The sequence below is a fragment of the Sinocyclocheilus anshuiensis genome, unplaced genomic scaffold, assembly GCF_001515605.1.
Source record: "Sinocyclocheilus anshuiensis isolate Anshui unplaced genomic scaffold, SAMN03320099.WGS_v1.1 scaffold758, whole genome shotgun sequence".
Lineage (NCBI taxonomy): Eukaryota > Metazoa > Chordata > Actinopteri > Cypriniformes > Cyprinidae > Sinocyclocheilus > Sinocyclocheilus anshuiensis.
The window spans coordinates 1046250-1072626 of NW_015548126.1; the positions used below are offsets into that span (position 1 = coordinate 1046250).

Here is a 26377-nt window from a genome sequence, read left to right on the forward strand (position 1 = left end):
AAAAAAAAAAAAAAACATGAAATAGAGAGGACCTCTTTGTGAACCTCTGTCAAGTAAGTCAAGTCATTTTTATGCAGGCTAGTATTAAGGCTATCACATATATCCTTTTTATGAAACATGAAAGTTTTGTTCAGGTTAAGAAATTGAGAAAGATAGGCTAATCATGTCCTAAAAAAGTAATAGGCTATTTGTAATCAATATTTTTAACAAAAGAGTTTGAAAACTTTTTGAAAGTATAGCCTAATAATTTTGAAAATATTGTAGGCCTATTTTAGTATTTTGTACTTGTTCCACCACCACATTTTCAGAGTCAAAGACTACATGATTACAAACATGGCACGTGTTTTAAACTTGATTGTTTTAAAGGATTTCTTCCAAGAATCATCTCTGATATCTGTAGCAATTTGTCATTGATCCATGTGCAGTCAGCTGTAACGTGTAGTTTTAACAAACACCCAAACAAAAAAAATCTACTATCTAAATGATAGTGCTTTTATTTACTAAATTCATTATAGGGTCGGATTAAATTCAGTTTTATTGAATTCAATCATGTTTAAGCGTCGAGTTGCATTGTAGGTCGTTCGGGCGATTTTCTATTTGGAGGCAATACAACTGAATCTTTCATGTTCCATCTAGCAATTTGACGCCTTAATGTGTACGGCGTTGTGTGCAGCAATTTCGCAGCCGTGAAAAGAAATGACTCCCGGTCTCGGTAGCTCCACAGCTCCGCGCTTGACTGATGCGCTTCCATCCAGAGAGAGAGAGAGAGAGAGCGAGAGGCGGCCAGTTCTCTAAATAATACAGTCTCTAGACTCCTCGAATCTATCGAATTAAACATTTGTGCCCATTCAAATACTGCCTGCAGGGTTTTCCTACACATATGACATTAAACAACGTGTCACCAATGCAAAAAATGCAACTTCATTCCTGCGGAAAGCGGAAAGTTTTCCTCCCGTTTCCAAACCCGGCTCACTACGCCATCTACCGGAGAGGCGCGCGGTGACGCTCCAGGAGTTGCCCCTGCCCCGTGGGCTCTCTTACCCCGTGTTACCCCTGGCTTGGTACAGATACCACCGGCCCTTTAGTTTATCTGCTATAGCTTCCTCCTTTTCAGAACAATTCAGCTGAGGAGCCTCTATCACCAGCCTCCATCAGACCCCGGCGAGGCCAGGCAATCACTTTCCCAGATTACTTGTATTTAATACACAATGCATCATAAACCAAATCCCTCATCCTGACAGGGAGAAAATAGAACAGCTCATAGCTTGAGCTTTCCCAATTTATGGCTAAATTAAACAGGCTTCCAACAATGGACAAGTCGAGGAATGGCAGGAAATCGATGCGCGGCGGACCGGGGTCTCTTTGCGGTTCTCAAGGAGCGCGGGTGTATGGGAATCTTTGGCGAGGGCCGCCGTATTTACACATGATTTTTCCTGTCCTTCCTCCGCTTCTGCCCTGCGATTTCATTAAACAATGGACATTATCTAGACCCTGAGTTCAATGTCAAAGATAGGCCAGGGAGACATATTCATCTTCATCAGAGTCATTAGAGTCCCGTCAATGGATTGCGCTTCTTACATGCGCTGGACTCCAAAAGTCTCACTCTTAAAAATAAGTGACTAATGCAATATGAGATCGTTCAAGTTCTAAAGTTCTTTAGAAACTAAAAAGATTGTTAGCTAATTGCTAAACCACTTGAAGAATCTTTATTTTAAATAGTTCGCTAGATTAAAAAACAAATAGGCCAAATAATGCAAAACAAAACGTGAATCTAAAATAACCACCTAATGTCTGTAGGCCTATTGCATGAAAAAAAAAACATTTAATTTTATAGAGATGTTGTTAAAAGTTTTTCTTCTCATAAAAAAGTTGAAGTTTGCGATTTAAAAAAAAAATCTAATTTGTGAAATAATGCATTTTGATTTGTGTGTGTGAGGAGATGGGAGAGAATTTATTTTGCCTATCGTGTTGAGCAGGTGTATTGTGCATGAGGGGAAAAATAAGGGGAAAAAAGTAATTATTTGAAAAGTTAAAGTAGCTCTATTGGTGTTACTAAAGCTAAACGTAAATGTTAGTTCTTAAATTAGTCGTAATGTTAATTGCACGTCATTTAGTCTTAAAGAAAACAATCTAACAGAGTTGGATTGAATACTTTCACTTGCACGAGCCTCCCTCGTTTTCGCGAGCGAAGCAAGCGGGGAGGGAAACCGCCGCTGGTCTCGTGATTACTGGATGGCTTCATCAAAGCGGGGAAATTCGGGTCTATCCACGAGCAGCCCCGTCCCGACCTCGCACTGACCTCGCCTCTTCGCCAGCGTGGGGGAGCCTCGCGCAACTTCCGACCGGTGGACACGCGAGACAGGTCCCCCCTCCTCCTCCTCATCCTCCTCCTCCTCCTCAGCGCATCTCCCTCGCATGGGACAAGAGAGGATCCACTGGAACGGGACAGACAGAGACACTCCTACACGTTCAGATCACTGAAGGTGGACGATCCTCGCCGTCCTTCTGTTTCTTTTTCACTCTTTCACTCGCGATCCGATGCCAGGAAGAGGGACAGTGAATGAAACCGCCAGTCACACAGACCGACACCTAGGGACTTTCAGCCGCACGATTCGCGGAGGAACGGACTGAAGTTGGGACAAAGTTTTTGTCCGCGGGGAAATTGAGCGTGTCGTCCGCTTGATAAGAGCAAAACGAGAGGAGAGAGACAGCGATTTTTTTTCTTCAGCGAGAGACACGGATACATGCCGCAAAACACAGCGGTCGCGTACGAGCTTCATTCGGGTCTGTTGTGAGCTTTTTGGTGCCCTTTCATTGATTCATTCTTCCCAGTGAGATTTCCGTGGAGCTCTTAAGGTAGGCGGTTTATGTTCTTATATAAACGTTTCTCTCTGACAAGCCTCGAATTAATGGTCAAATAAAAGTCCATTCATCCTTCACCTTTGAACTTGTTTAATTGTATCGAAATGAAGGGCTATGATTCTTTGCTCTGAAGCGTAACGCTTAAATGCATTGTGTGTCGCTAACATCTCCAGCTTTTTATTTTTTTTTTATTTGTCTAGATCTTGTACTTTTGTAGTATTTTGTTTTTTTTTTCCTGAGTAACATTTTATTGCCTTTTATTTACTTTTCCGTTGAAACGTATTTTCTGAGCGATATTTCGCGTTTTATTTTTGTTGTAAACAATTGTGTGCATCGTTTTCCAAATGAAACGAATTTTGTTCAATGAAAGTAGCAGATGGGGTCTCATCACAAGACAATAGAAAATAAAACTGAAAGTTATTAAAGCTGACAAATGTTTCTAGTTTTACGAGTTTAGTTTGCAGTAATAAAACATTTTTTTCTTTTTCTACAAACACACATTGTTTTAACAATATCTTTTTAGACCATTGTAATACACTTTCTTTTTTTTTTTTTTTCTGACATTGTTGTTATCCATTTATTTTAACACCGGTTATTTGTTTTTATATTTATTTTAAAAAAGAGAGAGATGGTGAGAGGATCAGGGTTGTTTGGGAGGGGGTGAGTTTGCGCGCGTCAAACTACATAAACTCAAAGCCTAAATATAAAAGAAATGTTTAGTTTGCACTTCAATGCAACTGTCCCGTTTTTTATTCGTTAATAATGTGTTTCACATCACGGAAAAAGCGAGAGAGAAAGTTTGTACGGAATGTAACGGTAGTTTGGCAGCTCTGTGAAAGATAAACCCCGTTATTTTTGTTTCGAGAGTTTTGGCAGAAAATGTAATGTGAAGACTGTTACTGGGCAGACGTGAAAGCCTGTGTCTTTGTTCAATATTTTTGTCTTTGCTAAATCATTTGGTTTGCACGCAAATCTGCAATTTAGAACCTTTTAAAGCATTTTCTTTTTACCAAAGTTGTATTTTAAGTGTATTGTAAAACCTTTAAATTGTTTGTTGTGGATATTTGCTGAAAAACTAGAGAACTACCAACTAGGTATTAAAATGTATAAATTATATTAATTTTTTTAGGCCTGTTTCACAATTCAATACTTCACCAAATGCAAAAAAATCATTGTGGTGTTGATGTGTAAAACTTCCTTGAACAGATGCCAGTGAGCTGAGCCACTAGATGATGCTTAAAATGAAGTTAAGAATGTTTTGTTTGTGACATTCGCTTGATGGCTAAAAAGCAAAGGTGAAGAGTCTGTGAGAGAAGGAGAGAAGTGAAGTGTGTGAAGAAGATGTTGTCAGAGTGTGTGTGAGTGTCCTAGAGAAAGTGTGTGTGTGTGTGTGTGTGTGTGTGTGTGTGTGTGTGTGTGTGTCGATAAGGTAGACTTATCTGTATCGCCGTTTTCTAAGCCTCAGTGGGTGGCATGAGATTTTAGTCACTGCACAGTAATCTGTAAAAGTTCAAGATCAAAGACTGATCTCTCTCTCTCTTTTCTTTCTCTCTCAGGGCGAGCAGACAGGTTTGGATGGGAGCGTGTGTGATAGCAGGAGCTGGCTAAGGCACGTCCAGATCTCTCCATCCACCCACCAACACAACCTCACAGCCTGCCAGATACATGAGCAGGTACGTGGAGAACACACACACACACACACTCAAAGCACCTGCATGGCTGACATAATGAAGTGTTTAAAGGTGTTTCTGCTATCTTTAATAGCAGACTCCTTTTGCATTCTCGTTCGATGTGTGTGTCACTGTGTTTTTGTGTTTTGGTCTTTTGTATCTTGGCTGCAGCGTGAAGGACCACAGGCCAGGATCACACACACACCCACACGCACTCTCTCGGTCAAGCATGATGATAATCACACATTTTGTATCTTTGCACTCAGATATGAGGGACGACAAATTCCTGAATCCTTATGGAGTTAAAGACAGTTAGAAAGAGACTCTAAAAGAGAGAGAGAAGACAAAGAGAATTAGGCACTTCCATAAATTCACAGTATTTTACACACCACAAAATTTGGCTGTTTGCTTTTTATTTTCTTCCTTAAAAGGTTAAACCAATTCTGTGAGGTTAGTTTGTAATTTTTGTGTTTAAAAGGCGACTTTTAAAGTTTCAAGTCCATATTTGAAGAGAAACTGAGTATTGTAGTTGGATTAAGATAAACTGGATTCACTGAGTTATACTGAACCGAGTTTGACTAGATTCAGTTAATTTGTAAACTAAATTGAGTTGGTTTGAGTTGAACTGAGATTAAATTGAGTTGAGTTGTACTGGGTTAAACTGAATTAAATAAAGTTAAGTCAAGTTGAGCTGGATTCAATTAAAATGAGTTTAGGATTAAACTTGAGTTGGACTGAAATAAATTAAGATGAGGCAAGCTGAGTTAAACTAGATTAAATTAAGATTAGTTCAAGCAAATTAGACTGGACTGGAGTAAACAGAGATTAGTACAGATGGACTGGATTTAATCCCGACTGCATTGATCTGGACTAGAGACAAGTGGATTTAAATGGACTTTGGGTTGAACTGGGTTGAGTTGAAGTTTTGTTGTGCTTTCTTGAACCACTACACAGCACAGCAAGCTAAATCTAACAAAACAATAATCATGCGATCAGTTCATGCTATCAGGATTATTTTGGAGATATCACACCCTTCTGAACATCCAAATCACACAGTGAGATATTCGGTGATTATGAAATTAATTTACCATTTGCCTGTCTACATATAACAAAGAACTCTCAAAGCACCAGTCGGCCTTTTCAAGTGCAATGACGTATGCTGAGGATTCATTCACATGTTAAACAGGCCAATTGTATTTTCCATATTCAACTTTGCAAAGTGAGATCCACTAGAAGAATCAAATCAAAATGTCTCTCAATCTAAAGTGTGTTTTTGATGTTTGACCAGTACGTGAATGATGAGAAAGCAGGGACAATGTGATGGCTGGGAGGTCTAGATTTTCCAAATATTTTACTTTTCTAAAGGTTTATATAAAGAGAAACTAGAAGAGAGAGAGGAAGAGAACCTGTTCAGACACAGCATTATGATATGGGCCATAATTGTTAAACTATGACACCTTGTCATAACAAAGAGTTGGGCTAAGACTTTATGGCTTCCGGCATCCCACATGTTTTTATAATCACGCTGAACCTCCTTATAGCGACAAAACCTGGAGAGAGAGATACAAAAGACTGACCGTTATCAGTTTTCATAAAGAATAGATTTTGGCTGCGTGGAGGTGAAGGAATGTGCTCTTCTTTTCCGACCCCACTCTTTTTTCACTTACAGCTTTCCTTTATTGTTTAAGATGTTATCTAGAAAAAATAACAAAATTGTTGGATGAATCTGAATCATGTTGCTGTTTACTGCTTAAATAGTTGTTTAGAATTGAAGAGGAAAATCAGCGTGAAACAAAATGCTATTCGTCATTTCGGTTAAGCTATTTAACACTTAAATATTCTTAGTTAAAGTATTACCTAGAACAATTAACAGGAAGAAAATCCACGGCTGGACAGATATTGATCGACTTGGACACAAGGAATGCTGATTGTCAGATTATTCCAGCTTATCACTCGTCACCTTTTCACTGGACCTGGGGAAGGGGAAAGGGGGATTTCAGTGTGAGGCGTTGGTCGGTGTGAGAGTGTTTTCATTCCTACAGTGCTGAACGAAGGATCTAATGGACCTGTTTATCAGGACATCAGTCGACTAACATCCGTTTCTCATAGACACTTACACAATAGAGCCGAGCTATGTGAGTCTGTGTGTGTGCGGTGCTTGTATATGAAGTGACCTCTCTTACTTGGAGAGAAAAGTGTTGCACTGTTTGCTTCAGTAATCACTGAAGTCAAGGTAACGATTATCTAGTGCACTTCTCAGTGCCCTCAAAGTCAAGTGCAAGTGCCTGTGTATCTTAAAGTCTTGGAAAGATAAACCCTGATGATAAATGTTTAAGGATTTGTCTTCTGTGGTTCAGTATGGGTCAAAATTGGTCATATTAGTGTCATATTAATTCTCCATGTACATTGAGGTCTAGGTATAGTAGAGGCCTGCTTTGTTGACTTTGTGTTTAAGGTAGACTCAGTTGACGCAATCTGTTACTATAAGCACTGAAAGTTTACAAGTTTACAACCTTCACTTACCAGTTCACCTGAAACTGCCAGACATCCTTACCCAGACACACTCACACGTTTACCTAGCTATCCAATGAGGACACACTGTAAAATTATTATTTATATATATATATATTTATTTATTTTTATTGTTATTAATTTATTTTGGAAACTTCTGAGTTGTGTGTGTGCGTGTGTGTGTTTGTAATTTATTTATTTGCTTTTAGTATATTTACTGTTTATTGTATTATATTGTATTTTATTACATTACATTACATTTTATCATTTTCATATTTCTATATATGTATTTATATGCATATACTTCATTTTATTTTATCTTTGGGAGCATCCAGGGAGTGAGTGAGTGAGTGAGTACTTTTTATTTTATTTTATAACTCTGCTATTTTATTTTATTGTTTGATTTTATTTTAGAACACATTTATTTATTTATTTAATTTATTTATTTTTACGGGAACGTCCATAAATGGGAACGTCCATAAATGTGTTTAGTTAGTAGTTAGTTTTAGTACATTTACTATATATTTTTAATGCATTTTTTATATTATTTTACACTGTAGGTAGATATTAATATTTTTTCATTTTATTTAGCTTTTTTAAACATCCAGAGTGAACTTTTCAGATCTAACTAACTTCTGTAGTCAATTTTGTCAAGCTGTAGTAACATTTGTTTTACTCATCCTGATATATAACGTTTTGTTGTGGTTACCACTCAAAAGTCCTCCCGATAATACGCTGTGACGAGTCTCATCATCACCCCGTCCCTTAATCGCCGCCCTTCGCCAGGCTCCCAACGGGAGTGGGTGCGTGAGAGAGGAGTGGCGCTGAAATAGCTAGGGCTGGCGGCGTGTGATGGGGCACACCTGAACCGAATGGAGCCTCATCACCGCCGCTGTTTAAATGCCGAGCGCGCCTCTCCTCGGGAGACCGGTCTCTTCCCCGTGCATGCACGCTGGTGTCCTCGGGGGTCCAGGAGGGGAGCGTTGAGGGATCTCCGTGCTGCCGAAGATGCGAGCTACCGGACCCGCGGTCCGGACGAGAGCCGCACCCGTTACACGGACGTCGGGCCAGGATGCCGGGCCGTCTAGCCCCTTCACACGTCGGGGCCAAGGCGAGAAGGATGCAGCCGCTGGAAGAAGCCGCCGCCCCTCGCGTCCCGGACTGGAGAGGGGAGCGCGTGCGGCCGCCGGACTCCGCCCCTTACCTGGACCCTTCCTTCCTGATCACTGCCCTTCCCTGCACGAAGCCCGCAGCACGACGAGGACACCAGATCCCCTGTTTTATTTTGGACACTAGTTTCCCCTTTTCCCTGGACACTTTGTTGTTTATATTATTTTGTCAATAAAAGCCTCTCCGAGGCCTGACGCCACCCCCCCTGTGTCTGTCGTGTGCTCCTCCCGTGACAACGCATTCATCCTGAGAACAGTGTGTGTGAGCGTGTGCACACAGCCAAACACACACACTTCTGTGGCATCTGAAAAGACTCGCAGGTTGGCACTCACCCTTGGCACTGAAGAACCGGAGCACAGCCCAGGATGGGTTGCCAGGAGTGATGCCCAGTAAACTCCCCTGATCTCTGAGCTTGACTGGCCTGCTGCGTCCCCGGCCAACAAGTTGTATGAGTGTGTGTGCCCGTATCATTCACCCCACGGCCCCTCACACCGCATTTGAACAGCTCTGCCTTTGTCTCGTACTCACAATATTATTGTGGCCCTTTGCTCCCTGTCTTTGTGCGTGAGTGTGTGCGATAAAAACACACACACACACACACTCACAGAAAGAGGGTCGGCTGTGACATTACAAGTACAAGATATCAGAGATCTGCAGGAAGGCACCAGAAGGGGTAGACGGGCCGTGAAAGTGTGAGAGAGACTCCGTTCTCATGTTGTCTTGAGGGTCCTGCTAGTTCCCTGTATTCTCCTGTTAAACAATAGAGCAGGACTCGGTCCCTCCGTGTCCCCCGCGGCCTGCTGGGTCTTGTACACACACACACACACACACACACACACACACACACACATAATGACCATGGCGTTTCCAAGGGGTCTCCACCTCTCTGTTGCCTTTATCATATTATCAGGAGTTTTTGTGCGTGTCTGTCTGATTGAGTGACATCTCTAATAAGAATGCTCAAATGTCACCACCAGACTGAACAGGAAGTGAGCCGTCTAATGCCTTCAAGGCTTTCCAAAAATAACACCATCCAAATAACACAACTGTTTCTCCCACTACCTATTGTGTTCACGCAGGAAGTGTGTGTGTGTGTGTGACAAACAGATAGGTCTCCATTCGGATTCTTTAACACCGTCTCTCTTTCAAACACACACACGCTCGAGCTCAGGTTCCCATCATTGTTTGTCCATCAAAATGTATTGTCATTTGAAATCATTTTTTATTTTTTCACATGCTCCTGAAAAGACAGACCGTTCCACCATTTGGAAAATCCTGAGGACCTGTAAAATAAAATAAAAAGTATCAAATAACACTGACACTAAAATCAGATTTGTTAGTAATGTAAAGTTTATCGGGTTTGTTTGTTTATTAGATAGTCATTCATCAAAAAGTTTATATTTATATATATTTATATAAAAGTTTATATTTCTTTTTATAGAAACTTTGATAACATTATTAATGAATTTACTGATCAATTTAATGTGTCCTTGCTGAATATCTTTTCTTTAAAAAAACAAAAAACATTAAACAGTAGTGTATCAGTATTCTGTCCCATGTTAAACATCTGTCTCTCTCTCTCTCTCTAGATCTTTTACCGTGTGGTCCGAGAGGTCCAGCCGGGTGAGGAACTCTTACTGTTCATGAAGGCTGAGGATTTTTCATGTGAGACCATGGCTCCAGACATACACGGTGAGTTTGCACTCATACGCACATAAACACACACACAAACTCGCTCGCTTGCTATCTCACTCATTCTGTTGTCCTGCAGAGGAGCGTCAATACCGTTGTGAGGACTGTGACCTGAACTTTGAGTCTGGTTCGGAGCTGTTGGACCATCAGAAGCATGCATGCGGTACCCTGCCTTCCTCCGGCTTCAAGTTGTCTAAGCAGGGTCTGCCCAGCGCCGTGGACGATCCTGATCTTGACCCGCTGCACTTACACACTCACCCCCTGAACTTACCCTGCTCTCCACAGGAGTGTAAGGAGTGTGAGCAGGTCTTTCCTGATGCCCAGAGGTTAGAACATTGCTGAGTATTTTTATTTTATTTTAAAACACTGCTGTTTTATTTTGTTTTATTTTATTTTAAAACACTGCGTTTTGTTTTATTTTATTTTATTTTAAAACTGCTGTTTTATTTTATTTTAAAACACTGCGTTTTGTTTTATTTTATTTTATTTTAAAACTGCTGTTTTATTTTATTTTAAAACACTGCGTTTTGTTTTATTTTATTTTAAAACACTGCTATTTTATTTTAAAACTGCTATTTTATTTTATTTTATTTTATACATGCTTCTACCAAAACACACTCAAATCTGATAATTCTGTCTTTCTCTTTTTCTGTCTGTCTCAGTCTGGACGCTCACTCTCTGTCTCACTCCGATGAGAGGGAATATAAATGTGATCAGTGTCCGAAGGCCTTCAACTGGAAATCAAACCTGATTCGCCACCAGATGTCACATGACAGCGGCAAGCATTATGAATGTGAAAACTGCTCAAAGGTAGAGTCCAGACATTAGAAAAGGCGTGTGCAAAAACAGGCCTCTTTAACTGGAACACACCTTCTGTTACCTCAAACTCGACAATAATTCCACCCTAGAAAAAACAGTTTTAAATGCAATTAATAAAAAGCAACTAACTATATAATCATATATAGTTTGGATAGCAAAATAAATAGCCTTATCATAAAAGTGGAGAACATTTTTTGTTGTTGACTTCAAAGGTTTTATGTCCAGTTAGGGCAAATTCATAAGCATGAACCTATAGATGTCAGTGTTTGTTTACAATAACGTTTTTGTTTACTTTTGTACAATAATCAGTTCTGGTACTTTCGATTGCCACTTTGATGTCCAATCAAAACCACTTGAGATCCACTCCAATATGATTCCTGCTATCTATAGGCTGTGTATGTAAACTTTGTCCCTATATCTCTCTCTCATTACCCAGCAGGTGTTCACAGACCCCAGTAACTTGCAGAGGCACATTCGCTCTCAGCACGTAGGGGCGAGAGCTCACGCCTGCCCCGACTGCGGCAAGACCTTCGCCACCTCCTCGGGCCTTAAACAACACAAACACATTCACTCTTCCGTCAAGCCCTTCATATGTAAGTCACTCAGACCCTTCATATGTAAGTCTGCATGCTTTCTACTCTGAACACCACACCGCAGAGCTGGAGAGCTCCAGCATCCTTTTGAAATTCCCGCCAAATGTTTGATTCTAGATGGGTGCCTCAACTGGTATTTAAAGACAAGTATACCTTCAATGCACTGTAACTCGCTTTGGATCCACCAAATGAATAAACATAAATAGATTTGATAGATTCAAATCTATTCAAAATTTTTTGAAAGACTGGTGGAGCTCTCCAGCTGGCCTGGGTTATCCAGCACTTATGTTCATTTCAAATCGGTCTATAATCCCTATCTTGCACATTTTAAAGTCAACATGAAACAGCATTTGCAGCCCATTTTACTTATAAAATTTGACACATTTCACAGAAAAACAGAATAATCAGGCAGAAAAAATACTTTTGTATTGACCTGGAATTTATTGGATTGGGAAAAGTGGCAATCAGAGAAGAGTTGTTGTTATAGAGAATTTTTATTTATTTTATTTTTTTTTAATTGGGTGCACTAATACATCATGCACAATAAGAACGGAAATATGTGTTAAGAATTAAAATAGGGTCATTTTTGATTTCATGTTGTCTTTAACATGAGGTACTGAGGAGCAATAACTGAAAATGATACTGATATTAGTAGTATTATTAATATTAGTGTGTAATTGTTTATTATTATTATTTGCATCTAATTAATGTTAATATTAATTAATATTAATATTTAATTAATATATTAATACTTTATTTAAAAAATTTGTTATTCTGTGTTTATTTGCTATAACCTAAACTGCTTTTTTTACAGGCTGTTATGTTTGATATACTGTATTTATTGACTGCATGTTTGTGTTTGTCTCTGTCCATGTGTACACTTCATTTGTGCTGTGGTGTGTGATGATTTCCAACACCTGATTCTCGGTCAAATCTAGAGTAAATGTTACTGACAATATTATACAGTACATACCAACATAATCATGTTCTTATAATCCTATCAGTCTTTTGGAACGCTCACTTTACCCTACATTTCCTTACAATGCATGTCAGTACACCACCTCTGCACTCTCAATTTCAATGCATGACCTCTGACCTCCAACCTCATATGCGAATGACCTCAATTCTTAATCTCATCCTGCATAAAGAGCTCACTTGCCCCTCATAACGATTTAAATGTCTAAAATCGTACTGCGCCCTCTGAACTTTGCACGATTGAACTTCATGCATTGACCCTCGAAGTGCTGATCCCACACAGCTCATGTAGACCCCCACCGCCGCCACATATCAGACAGTAACTAGCTTGCTAACTCTGGCCATTCCAGGAAAATCACTACCACATGCAGGCCGACTCGTACAGAGACTAACACACAGCCATTTACAGCAATCAGCATTTGAACAAGTACAGCTAACAACACTTAATGACCTCGCAACAACACACACACACACCAAACTACACCACACACATGCACTTTGATGCATACACAGAAAAATATACGCTCTGTAACCAAGTGAGCCTTATTGAGTCTTACTTTTATCATTTGTTAACATACATTTCAATTCAATACTGAAAAGTATTGATAAAATATAATTCTGTCAAATTGTAATCAGTTTCAGCATTCCAAATTAGTCACTTATGAGGCTTCATCTCGGTTAGGATGATCCCTTAGAAGGCAGTATACAGTGAGGTAGCTCACTAGGTTTTGAAACAGAGCCATAAACTCACTTGTGTCTTTGTTTGCATGTATGTGTTCATATACTTAATTCTGGACTTATTACTGAAACAAACATTGACAAAAATATTGTTAATTATTCTAAACTAAAAGAGAAAATCTCACTTTTACACAAACACTCATACACATTCATTTTACTACTGGCTGTTCACCAATGCGGAATGTGTTTATAATATTTCTTTATGGTTTATTAAGACCTGACAAAACACAGCACTCTGAAGTGCCCACAGATCTTCCCTTACACATGCCCCAAATTTCACACCTGTTCATCCGAGTGTGTCCAGTTGTTCACAATTATATAAGCGATGTGTGTGCGTATGTCTGTTGTGCTTCTTGAATGTACGATATCCAAGCAGTATGTGTGTATGTGAACAGAAAAACCCACTACAAACTCTTGAAAGTGATAGTTCAACAAAAATGAAAATTCCATCATTTACTCACCCTTGTGTTGTTCCAAAACTGAAAGCATTTCAAAAGCAAAAGTTAAATATACAGTGTCCATACAATAAAAGTCATGTGGGGTCCAGTGTTGATTTAAACCCCACTGACAAAAAGAGTTCTTCAAAATATCTTATTTGTGTTCCACAGAAGAAAGAAGTCATTTAGGTTTGTAACAACATGAGTGTAAGTAATAATGACTATCATTCCTGTATATCCTGTCTTTAAGTCGTCCTTTTACTCTGCACTAATATTTACATCCCATCTCTTGAGTAGTCTGTTTGAGTGACTGACTCTATAAACACACATCATGGTAGAACATCCTCTTAATTCCGCACCTCACACCTCATGCAATCTGACAGGGATTAGCAAAACCACCCGCTAGATTCCATAAATTTTGAAAACATCACGTTTGCAATAGGATATGTGATTATGATGAGAAATGCGAGTGGTTAAAAGGCTCCGTTTCACACTAGAGGTGTTAGACTGGTAATGTATAGGGTGCTTTTATCACTTTCAGAGTGTGCGTTAGGGATTTAACTGTATACACTACTGTGAGGACGGAGTGTGTGTGCAGTGACATTGACAGCAAGAGTTTAGGATTCATCATGAGTTTTAAGAATGTTGTTTGACGACTGAACAGTGTGTAATGATGTGAGATGCCTGTATGTGTGTATGATAGACAGAGACGTCGCTTGGTCCATGGGAACGGACCTGCGGGAGAGGATTCATTCAACTCTGTTTCCTTGTTTGACATTGCATTCTTTTGTCTGCCATCCTTGCTTATCCTGCATTTTTGTTTGTTTTGTGAATGAATGTATGTGTGGCATGGCTAAACTGACCATCCATTTACGCCGTATGTCCATGTCTCACTGTTTCTAGGTGAGGTCTGCCACAAATCTTACACGCAGTTCTCCAATCTGTGCCGCCACAAGCGCATGCACGCGGACTGTCGCACTCAGATCAAGTGCAAAGACTGCAGCCAGATGTTTAGCACCACGTCATCCCTAAACAAGCATCGGCGCTTCTGCGAGGGTAAAAACCATTTTGCTGCTGCCGCGGGAGGGTTGTTTGCCCAGGGCATGGCCCTCCCTGGCACCCCTGGCCTGGACAAATCCGTACTGGCTGGAATGAGCCATGGGAGTCCTGGTTTAGCAGACTATTTTGGGACGAACCGGCACCATGGTGGGCTGACATTCCCAGCAGCCCCTCCGGCATTCCCATTCAGTTTTCCAGGACTTTTCCCATCAGGACTTTACCACCGGCCCCCTCTAATCCCATCCACGTCACCTATTAACGGCCCTCCGAGCGGTGAACTACGAAAGAGTCCGCTGCTGTCTTCACCCATCTCTGGGTCACATGACCTCTTGAAGAGTTTACGCAAGGATTCGTTCAACGGGGAGAGCGAGAGCATGGAGCATCAAAGGGAAGGATCCGTCTCCAAACCAAGGCACGGCGGGAAGATGAGTGACCAGTCGGAGAGTAGCGATCTGGATGACGTCAGCACTCCGAGCGGGAGTGAGCTGGAAAGCACTTCAGGTTCAGAGTTGGACAGCGAAGCGGAAAGCGACCGGGAACGAGTGCGGGAAAACGGGAAAGGCCCGAAAAGGAAGTCCAGCGGGTTCAACGATGCCCAAAGCCCGACTCTTGTCAGCTCCAGTAGTAGTAGCAACACCAATAATGGAAAAAACTTGCCTGTGCCGGGGCTCCTCCCGCCATCTTTGGACGAGCAAACGGCTGTTTCTGGTGCCGTTAATGACTCGATCAAGGCAATTGCCTCCATTGCTGAGAAATACTTTGGTTCTACTGGACTTGCAGGCCTGCAAGATAAAAAAGTTGGGGCATTGCCATACCCTTCCATGTTCCCTCTGTCTTTCTTCCCTGCCTTCTCTCCATCAGTCTATCCTTTCCCAGAAAGGGAGCAACTTAGACCTCCAGGCCCCAAAGGGGAGCCAGAAAGCCCTCCGGTTGAGGGTAAAAAACTTAAGGGCAGAAACGCTGAATCACCTTTTGACCTCACCACCAAACGGAAGGAAGAACGTCTTGCCGCTACTTGCGCCCCTTTGAAACCGGAAGCCTCACATGTACAATCAACCAACCAGGATCAACCGCTGGACCTGAGTCTCGGTGGACGAAGTCGAGGAAAGAGTGTAAGAGGGGAGGAGTTAAAAAAGAACCCTGTCTTTGGAGAGGAGAGGGTGGAACCGGAGCCACCCAAGGCCGACCCGTCCCTCCAACACGCAAGACCTACGCCTTTCTTCATGGATCCCATTTACAGGTACTGTCAATCACATGTCCTTCCTACTCTCTTAGCATAATGGAATTAGCTTAGTTTGGTTAAACTTACCATGAGAACTGATAGAAGTTTAACATCAGCAGGGTTGAGAAGAGAAAGATGAACGATCCTTTCGAAGTCCTCAAGGACAAGTATATGCGGCCCACTCCTGGATTTCTCTTCCACCCGCAGGTGAGATTCGTCAGAATATTTTCCCACTGCTAACTCCATTTAATTTTATCACCTCGTCCCTACAGTCCTGCACAAATCGTTAGCCTACTTTGAAGTGCCTCATTCTATGCTTCTGCAGTCAGTGTTCATGCAAGCTGTTCCAGACTCAAATGCAAATAAAAGTACTGCATGGCCAGTTTGAAAGCTTTCTTTTGTACAGTAGTTCCCACCATTGGTACAAAAAGGTGGTGTGCAGAATTGTCACACATCTTACTTTACTCGCACAATAACATGATTATTTTTGCAATAAACTAATTTGGTTTAGTGCCACTAATGGTGCGGAAACTGCTTACAGCTGCTTCAAAATAAGTTCAGCACATTAACCAAATTCAAAGCAGTTTTAAATGCTGACATAACATTACTTGTCCCATTGCATGCAATTTCTACTATTGACAAAATAACTCCTCGTGATGTTCGTATTGATGTAATAGCTACAGTATGCTGGCAGTAGCTTTACAGGGCCCCAGTGTTTTAGCATTAGCATAGCGACTCCCATGTTCCTCCATGTGGTTCTTTTACTGAGTAATCAGGTCCAGATGTGAGATTCAGACAGGGTGGGAGTTTTGTGACACGTCTCTGTGTGGGTGTCTTTGATTATGATGTCACAATATGATACCCAGTTAAACTGCCATACACTGACCCATATCCCTGGATGGAGACTTTGAATAAGTGTGTGTGTGTGTGTTTATTGTAAATCAGTGTGATTTATGTGATTTGTGCATCTGGAATGTGTGATTTTGTCAGAGTATAAGTGTGTGGTTTTGTGCCTGAGTATCTCATTAGTGTGTATTAAGTAACCTGTCTGCTTTATGTCGTTGTTCGCTATAAGTATTCTGTAAAAAATAATACATAGTTCTCATATAAACACATACACACACGTCTGGTACACATAGACCCTGAAACACACTCATAGACGCTCACTGGTGTAGTGTTTTATTGGCTGTTTCAGGACAGTTTTTATGGGCTGTTTCATTGGCCTGATTTATTCCCTGTGTATGCTTTGTGTCTGCGCAAGATAATGTCCACATGTCCCTGACACACTGCCTAACGAGGTGACCTATCAGCATCCACTTTGTTGCACTGTGCTCACTGGACTCTCTAATCAGCACCAGGGATGCTATTGACAGCACAGATGTATTATGGGAAATGCCGTTTTAAATCTACTGTATTAGTGCGATGCTAGGCAGTGGAGAACAATTCAGACATTGGGAGATCAAGTGGATTGTAGGGGAAAAAATGTAAAATAGTTAATTTAATTTAGTTATATTTATTATATTCACATTTTATTATATTAAATATATATATTTTTTTAATCTGTATAATAATTGATGATAAATAATTATCAAGAAATTAAAAATAGAGTTGATTTTTTTAATCACATTTTTCTTCCATTACCCCAGAAAAATGGTAGTACAAAAATTAGTTAAATACTGCATAAAATAAAATAAATTAAATAAAATACAAAATAAAATAAAATTAATTCAGTCAATCAAGTGTGGGACGTTAACCTTTACTAAACATCACATTGCATAATCACACATGATCAGTCTGATTCTTGATTTTGATTTGCTGTTTCCCTTCTGTCCTGCCCCCAGTTTCGCATGCCTGATCAGAGAACATGGGTAAGTTACTCCAAACCGAGTCATTCATGTGCTTTCACCACACCCACACACACACACACATACACATTCTTAATACTTCCATGCTCCTCACACACACACCCCTAACTTCTGCAATACACATGTACCCACAATGCAGTTCACTATTAGCATGACATGCTAGATGAAATGCATGGCTCAAACAAACAAATGCATGGACCAAATCGCACCTAAAACTGCTAAATCTGGTCCAAAGTCATTTCCATTCAGAGAAGATCCATGTTTAGCCAGTTAACACCCGCCATTTTACACTTTTTGCGTGATCTGTTCAATGCATGATGACTGATTGATTAATTTTTTGGATTTTAGTACCATAAAACGGCACATTTGATTTTCTAGATAATATAAAAACACACAACTAGCTTTCAAATGAAATGCTCTCTGGTTAAACATCGAAGAAATGTCTTTTGAATTCATGTGTCATTTGGTGCACGCATGTCTCTACTCTTGTGTGCCAGTGTGTGTTAACCAGACAGAACAGTTGTTATTTCTGATGGCTACCCCTGATAATGCAGTCAATGTGAGTGAGCGTGATTATTTACACAGAGAGAGTAACAGACCACGGCTCTGATTTGGGGTGGCGACACTCCTGTACAGCATCGCATCACTGGAGGGGTAACAGTCCCTCTGGGACCCGCTCTGAGTGTGTGTGTGATAGCACAAGGGGGGTTTCCAAACCCAAGACATCTGGTACCCTGATAAGATCAACAATTGAAAAAGCTCTTGCTAATGAAGGCCCTCTCAGACACACACTACTGAGAATGGGCAACTCAACAGCTGCCCTACCACAGAGAGGGTGAAGGCTACTTAGTGATCCAGGAAGTCCAATCGCTGCCAATCGCAGATTTCTTTGGACTTAGTTGTCACAGCAATCACAGAGATACCAATCTATGGTAATATGTTTAGACTTCAAGTACCAATCAAACTGGCTATAAAAAGCGTGTGTGTGTGTGTGTGTGTGTGTGTGTGTGTGTGTATTTTTGACCTAGCCATACTTTGTGGACAAAACCTCTGGCCCGGAGGAATGTTTTATTGCGCTTTTATAGCTCGGAAGACTTAATGAGTTATGTTTCATGTAACTTCGTTTCTCTGATGTTTCTCCTAAAATTTCTTGGGAGGAATAAAAATAGACACAAATGAGCCAATTGTTGACATGCAGTAAGATCACAGAGCTATAAAACTAATTTTGATAGCATAGTACAAATCATTTGGTCTTGGACGTATGTGATGAGAAAAATTTGAACTCATTAAAACTGACTTTTAATTGCACGCTTTGCTATTTTGGCAAATCTGAGGACAGTTTGAGATATTGTAGTCACATGAAATTACTGGTGTATTTTTCTCTGGAGCTAAATCATAGAAGTAGGAAATGTGAGCAAAAGTCTCCATTTGGTCTGCATTCAATCTCATTGTACAGAAGAAGAGATATTGAAGAGATATTCCCATGTTGACAACTTAATTGTGTTCATATATATATATATACTTTATGAAAGAATACATATGACTGCATATATAGAGAGAGTATTTTGTGTTCTCATTTAGATAATGAGATAGCTAGATAAACATGTTTTTAAAAGGCTTATGGATGTTGTGGTTTAGTGGTCAGGCAGATAAGTGGAAAATGACAGAACAGAACAGATTACATGATCTAGGAGGAACTCGATGAGAAATGTTTGAGTTTATTTTGAGATCTTTGATTTGGATTGGGATACAGAAAGTATGAGCGCAGTTTGAGACTTCAGTTCCCATTGACTCTCCATTGCTGTCTTTGTTTCTTAAAACTTCTGTAATATCTTCTGCAAAAGGAAACAGACATTTCTTTGTGTGTTTATGTATGCATGTCCGTGTGTGTGTATCGTGTATGTCCTTCACTGTGAATCAGGACTGATTTGTCAACAAAACCCGAAATAAGAAAAGGGGAAAATTCAATACACACATGAAATAATGCAAATCCACTCTGCTTTCTTGGACATTACAGATCAGTGAAAGCATTTCACACTGTTATCCGAGAGTGAAAGTTCACGGTCGGCGTTTTGCCCCGCACATCTGTGGTAGAATGCAACTCCATGTCAATAAATGCGAGTAACACAGTGGGGATGTGTGTCCTTAAAGACCTCACAGCGAGGTAATAAAACTTTTCTCTATCTCTCGCAGATGTCGGCGATTGAAAACATGGCTGAAAAACTAGAATCCTTCGGCTCTTTGAAGCCAGACGGCGGTGACATCATGCGTTCCGTTCCCTCCATGTTCGACTTCCGGGCTCCGCCCACCACCCTTCCTGAGACACTGTTACGCAAAGGCAAAGAGCGCTACACCTGCAGGTAACAATGCCAATGAACACTCAGTTCCTCCTAGCACAGACCATATCTTTTTAAAAATACTTGAATTATCTACTTTTTAAAAACCATGAGTGAAACAAACAAAACAAATTATAAAAGAACTAAACTAACAAAATTAAAAAATACGTACACTGTCAAAAGTTTGGGATCAGTAAGACTTGTAATGTTTTTTAAAGAAGTCTCTTATGCTCATCAAGGCTGCATTTATTTGATCAAAAATACAAAAAAACAGTAATCTTACAAAATGTTATTACAATATAAATAATGGTTTCTATTTTAATATCCTTTAAAATATAATTTATTTCTGTGATGCAAAGCTGAATTTCCATCAGCCATTACTCCAGTATAAAGTGTCACATGATCCTTAAGAAATCATTCTAATATGCTGATTTATTATTAGAATTATCAATGTTGGCAACAGTTGTGCTGCCAAATATTTTTTGGGAAACTACGATACTTTTTTCAAGATTCTTTGATGATTTAAAAAGTTAAAAAGAACAGCATTTATTCAAAATATAAATCTTTTCTAACAATATAAATCTTTGCTATCACTTCTTAACAATTTAACACATCCTTGCTGAATAAAAGTTTTAATTTCTTTCAAAAAAAGAAAGAATACAAATTTACTGACCCCAAACTTTTGAACTGTAGAGTATATTGTTAGAAAATATTTCTATTTTAAATAAATGCTCTTCTTTTTAACTTTTTATTCATCAAAGAATCCTGAAAAAAAGTGTCACAGGTTCCAAAAAAAATATTAAGCAGCACAACAGTTTCCAGCACTGATAATAAATCAGCATATTAGAATTTCTGAAGGATCATGTGACACTGAATACTGTAGTAATGATGCTGAAAATTCAGCTTTGTGCACACTTTGCACACACCTGCATTTTATTTTACATCATAAAAATATTTCACAATAGTACATTTTTTCCTGTATTTTTGATCAAATAAATGCAGCCTTGATGAGCATACGAAACTCCTGTAAAAAAAACATTAAAAATAGTTCTGATCCCAAAGTTTTGACCGGTAGTGTGTGTGTGTGTGTGTATATATATATAATCTAAAAAAATCGTAAGAATACAACCAAAACTAAGTAAATTGTAAAGTATCTAAACAAACAAATCTAAAAAAAGATAATATAGTAAGTAAACAACCAAAACTAGGCAATTAGTTTAGTAACTACAACAAAAATAAAAAAAAATAAAAAATGATAATGCAGTAAGTAAACGAACAAGCCTAAGCAAATTGTATAGTAACTAAACAAAGGAATCTAAAAAATATATAAAGTAAACAAAACAAATTGTATAAGAACTAATCAAACAATTTAAACAAATTATATAATAACAAACAAAAATCATATAGTAAACAGTTTATAGTCAATGGGTTCAGTATGTATGATTAGGGCTGTCATATCAGATTTTCGCTACACGATTATAACGGCCAAACTAATCTTTGATAACGCAATTATCATGATACCTGGAAAAAATACAATGCTATCAGTCAAATTAATCTTTAACTTTGTGTAGTATTAACACAATATCAGTATTTAATTTGATAAATATTACAGTTATTGGCAATAACTATATTGGTATACTGTGACACCCTTAATTAAGATGAACTAAAGTATAATAAATAATATTTATAAATAACTTTTGTTTGTTTTTGTTGTTTCATTAATAAGATGTTTAAGTAAACATTTGTTTGATGTTTAATGAGTGATGACAGCACTGAACGTGGAATGCAGGGTGTTTTTGGGAAATGTGTGTGTGTGTGTGTGTGTGTGTATTGCTGAGTATTGTTCCTGGAGATCTGTTTCCTTCCCCTATAGATACTGTGGCAAGATATTCCCACGCTCAGCCAACCTTACAAGACATCTACGGACACACACAGGAGAGCAGCCTTACAGGTGACACTCCCTCACACGCATACACTAATATATACTGTTTGATGTAATCAATTATTCACATACTCAGCATTGTAGCACATCAGTTGAATTACATATTAATGCACAAACCAAGTCTTTATTGGGATTATCATTTTTAATAAAAGTACTTTTCGAACATTAGTTATTGTATATGCACTGCCACAATTTTATAAATCCCATGTCCATAATGTTTCCATAAATTATTATTTATGAAAGTATTTCATTGAATGCAACCATTATATAAGCAGATACAGTATTTTTTCCCCTTATTTGATATTACATAGTTATTGTCACTGGCTAAGAGTGAGGTAAAGTCCAAGAGACAAAAGGACAGACATACAGGGAGACTAAAGGAAGTGTGTATGAATAATGGAGGTGATGAGTGCCGTACAGCTGCAGGCCAGCAAAGGCAGCTGGGTAATTAGGCCCGTGTTTGGGGCTCAGACTCTTTCAGGGAGTTTTAAAATACTGCACAGAAACAGGCGTGCGCACACACTGCGTTTGTGGTCCGTCTGACCACAGGGGAGGTTTGTACAGGGCTGTGTTACTTTCCAGATAGCCTCAATCTCCTCGTGCTGGCAGCGCTTTAAACGAGCCGGTGATCAGCCTTTAACTGCAATTTCATTTCATTTTTTTCTCTTGCATTCGGAGGGGGGCGAGATGGAGAGAGGGAGAGATAACAGGTTCCTGGGAGATGCAGTTTAGCGCACAACTCTATGGTGGAGGGGAAGATATGATCACGTAATCATACGGATAATTCTGCGTGAAGAGACTTGGCGCATGCAGTCATTTTCAGAGCGGAGGGAGGATGTGGACGAGAGAGTTTGAGTGTTACTAAGTTGGCCAAAGATTAGAGACGCAGAGTTCATGACCACTCAATCATGTGTTTAGGACCCTGCGTGTGTGCAAGACGGATAACACGAGAGAGTTTGATTTCTCGTGTCTGTATATTGTAAATACTGTATGGTCTAATTATGTTCATATGTGTCTGTGTGTCCGCAGATGTAAGTACTGCGATCGTTCGTTCAGTATTTCGTCGAATCTTCAGCGTCACATCCGTAACATCCATAACAAAGAGAAACCCTTCAAATGCCATCTTTGTGACCGCTGCTTCGGGCAACAAACCAACCTGGACCGGCACCTCAAAAAGCACGAGAACGGTAATTTATCAGGTATCCATACACATATACACACCTATAAAAAAAATAAATAGGAAAATAAATATAATTCATAAACAAAACACCCATTTTAATGTTTAGCATTTGTAAATTATACAAATACATGTTGTTTTTTACGTGTAGGCACGGCAATGTCGTCGCCCCGTTCAGAGCTGGACAGTGGCAGTGCCATCTTGGAGGACAAGGAGGACTCGTATTTTAACGAAATACGAAACTTCATCAGTAACACGGCACGGAACACTACTTCTCCGTCACACTCCGAGGAAGGGTAAACACCATCTTCTTCCTCATTTACACTAATAAATATACTGATCATACACAAAATCCAACTTTTTGGGAGTAAAACAGCTCACTCATGGCCTTGGCTTAGTGTTCAAAAACACATATGTTCAAACATTGAGCTTATACAAACAGGTTCAAATAAATCTTCACATGGGTTCTCAGTCCATCTCATAATTTTCTGTCCTTCTATCAAATTATAATGTTTTATTTTATTATTAATGTATACATTTTATTATATTTTTTTAGATAATAATTATTTAATGTGTGTGTATATATATATATATATATATATATATATATTTATTTATTAATATATAATATTTTATATCAAGTTTTATTATTTTTTTAAATAATGCAATTTAATCTCTAAAATCATATTTATTTTTTATTTTATTTTTCTATCTGTCTGTCTATCAAATCAATGTATGTCCAAAGTCCACAGATTGAGCTTCTATGTAAAATTTTAGATATTCACTTTACTCCCAGTCATGTGTGGGCTCACGCACACACGCAAACTCACACGCAATTCGAGTGTCCATTAGGCTGTCAGTCATCAGTTGGCGCTAGTTGCCTCAGGCAGATTGGAGGTTATTATACACAAACATTACTGAACACAACACTTCTCATGCCTTATTCATTAACCCTCACCTCTGAGTGAATAGCATCACATGAAAGGAGCGGACGGGTATGGCAGTGTGTATTAAGCGCACATGTGAACGTATCTGTGTGCGTACATATATTCTGTACGGTTGTTAATCATTAGCCTGTCGCCTGCGGTTTTTAAGAGCAAAGATTAGGGCAGGTCTCCAGCAGGACGTGATTACTGATTGGCCGATTGCGAGCGCGTGCAGAACACTGTTGACTTTTGGCTGCGTGCGCGTACATGAATTTTGCCATCTGCATATGATAATTATCGCAGATCATTTCCCAGCAATGATCATCAGGTTGGATGACGGTTTAAATGTTTGACCTGGTCATCCATGTGTGTGTGTGTGACAGATAAAGATCTTACATGCTTTTGTTTTTTGATTTCTTCATTGTTTCATTCAAAAGATCCTAGAGTCGTTACAACATCGGCTGTGTATGTGTTTGCGCGTCCCACATCTGGTCCCAACATGTTTGTGAACAGGAAGTAGGTGTGGGAGAGGAGGTCAGAGGTCGCTGAATGTTTCCTGTCAGAGTGACTGCTCCTGATAGATACTTTATCCTCCACAAATTACCACAGCTCTCTCTAATTAGCCGATCTGTTTTCATCATCACCCCATCGCTGCTTCTTTCGTTCTCTCGTTCCCTCTCGCGCGGTGTGCGGAGTGATGAGTGAAGGTGATTTCGGGATTATCAGACATGTGAAAAGGACTTTATACGGTCAACCCTGTGACTTTACACTAATCTGAGGGAAGAACGGAGATGTAGATGTAAATGAAATAGATGGAGGTGAGAGATGAAACCTAGAGGAAACATGTTATTGCTCAAAGACATAATGGAGTTCTCAAGTTATGTTTCACTTAAGTATCAACTTTGTCCCAGATTTCTCATGAAGATTGTTGATATACAATAAGAACATGGATAGATGGATGAATGGATGTTTGGACAGATGGATAGATATATGCAGTATGGGAAGGTTACTCTGGAAATGTAATAAGTTACAGATAACATGTTACCATATTTAAAATGTAATAAGTAGTGTAACTATTTTAATTACTTTATTAAAGTAATGTAACTGATTACATTTGATTACTTTTTGATTACATTTCTACATTTAAATTTCTACATTTTTTCAACATTTTTCTAAACCGTTAATCATTTTCAAACTTTTAAACCAGGCAGGGTTAACCCTAAAGTTGTACTCCACACTGATTACTGTGAGACTTTCAAAATCCTTCATCACTTGAATTAAGATTATAATAATTTAATTTTAAAGCACAGCAATCAGACTTTAGCACCTCTTTTTACTTTGAGATCGTTCTGAGGTTAAATACAGATTTAAAATCATAACAAGTATCATAGTTTAATAGCTATGATACTGTTTTTGAAATCAAATACAACAGGAAGCTACGACAGGAAACACTGGCATCCAACAATACTTTGGAAAAAACAGTTAATTTAAAATATAAAGCATACACAACCCGAAACAGGAAATATAACAGTTATCAAATAAGTCCTATTCTGTGATCTAAACTCCTGAAACATTGGTTTTAGAGCAGTCAATGCAATTTTGAAAAGAAATCAATCAAATGTGTGTAAAAATATTCAGATGTAACCTCCCTTTGTAATCATTATCATTTTCAGAAGTAACTGTAATTTAATTACACATTTTTCTCAGTAACTGAAACATTTACATTTATTGGTAACACTATATTTTAAGGTGTCCTTGTTACACGTTGCATGTACTTGCTATTATAATAATAAATTATGCATAATTACATGCAAGTAACCCTAAGCCAAACACTAATCCTTACCCTAACCATATAGTAAGTACATCTAGTTAATTAATATTACTCAGTACTTAAATGTATAATTACACTGTAACAAGGACAGCTTAAAATAAAGTGTAATCCATTTATTTTGTAATTAAATTACATAATTCCGTTACATGTAACTAGTTACTCCCCAACACTGGATGGATGGATGGATGGATGGATGGATGGATGGATAGATAGATATTCATTGCACATCTGTACAGACAGACTTATATTTTCCCATCCTCTCTGTATTTGTAATTTTTCCCTCTCTGTTTTTAAACTTCAGATGGGAAGTTGCTATTTTAAGTTGAGGAAATAGTAGAATCGGGACAAAACGAGTGAATCAGCCTTAATATGGCTCCTTTGGCTGGCGTATATTTGTGTGTGTGTGTGTGTGAGTTTGGATAGCTGGCCTCTGTCTCTGTGGGGAAATGGCTGCTTTGGCAGCTCCTTCTCTCCACTCACCAAATGGGCTGTCAGCTAAATATTTGGCCTATTAGATGAATTGAAGATAAAGAAGAAAATAAACTAGGGAAA

At 39.0% G+C, this 26377-nt stretch overlaps 1 protein-coding gene across 2 annotated transcripts in view; it reads left to right on the forward strand.

The window, feature by feature from the left end:
* LOC107704745 (MDS1 and EVI1 complex locus protein EVI1-like) overlaps positions 1-26377 on the forward strand; it is a 173925-nt gene that overhangs the window by 143596 nt on the left and 3952 nt on the right. The window contains exons 1-13 of one of the 2 annotated variants that reach the window (XM_016507735.1): positions 2377-2856; positions 4419-4535; positions 9803-9905; positions 9985-10231; positions 10568-10715; positions 11161-11341; positions 14371-15766; positions 15865-15955; positions 17590-17616; positions 19807-19973; positions 21823-21900; positions 22921-23078; positions 23220-23364. In XM_016507735.1, coding sequence (XP_016363221.1) covers positions 9857-9905; positions 9985-10231; positions 10568-10715; positions 11161-11341; positions 14371-15766; positions 15865-15955; positions 17590-17616; positions 19807-19973; positions 21823-21900; positions 22921-23078; positions 23220-23364 — 2687 coding nt within the window. In that variant the 5' untranslated portion in view covers positions 2377-2856; positions 4419-4535; positions 9803-9856. Of the gene's footprint in view, positions 1-2376; positions 2857-4418; positions 4536-9802; positions 9906-9984; positions 10232-10567; positions 10716-11160; positions 11342-14370; positions 15767-15864; positions 15956-17589; positions 17617-19806; positions 19974-21822; positions 21901-22920; positions 23079-23219; positions 23365-26377 lie in introns of those variants that run through there. The other variant, XM_016507734.1, reaches the window with a different exon arrangement.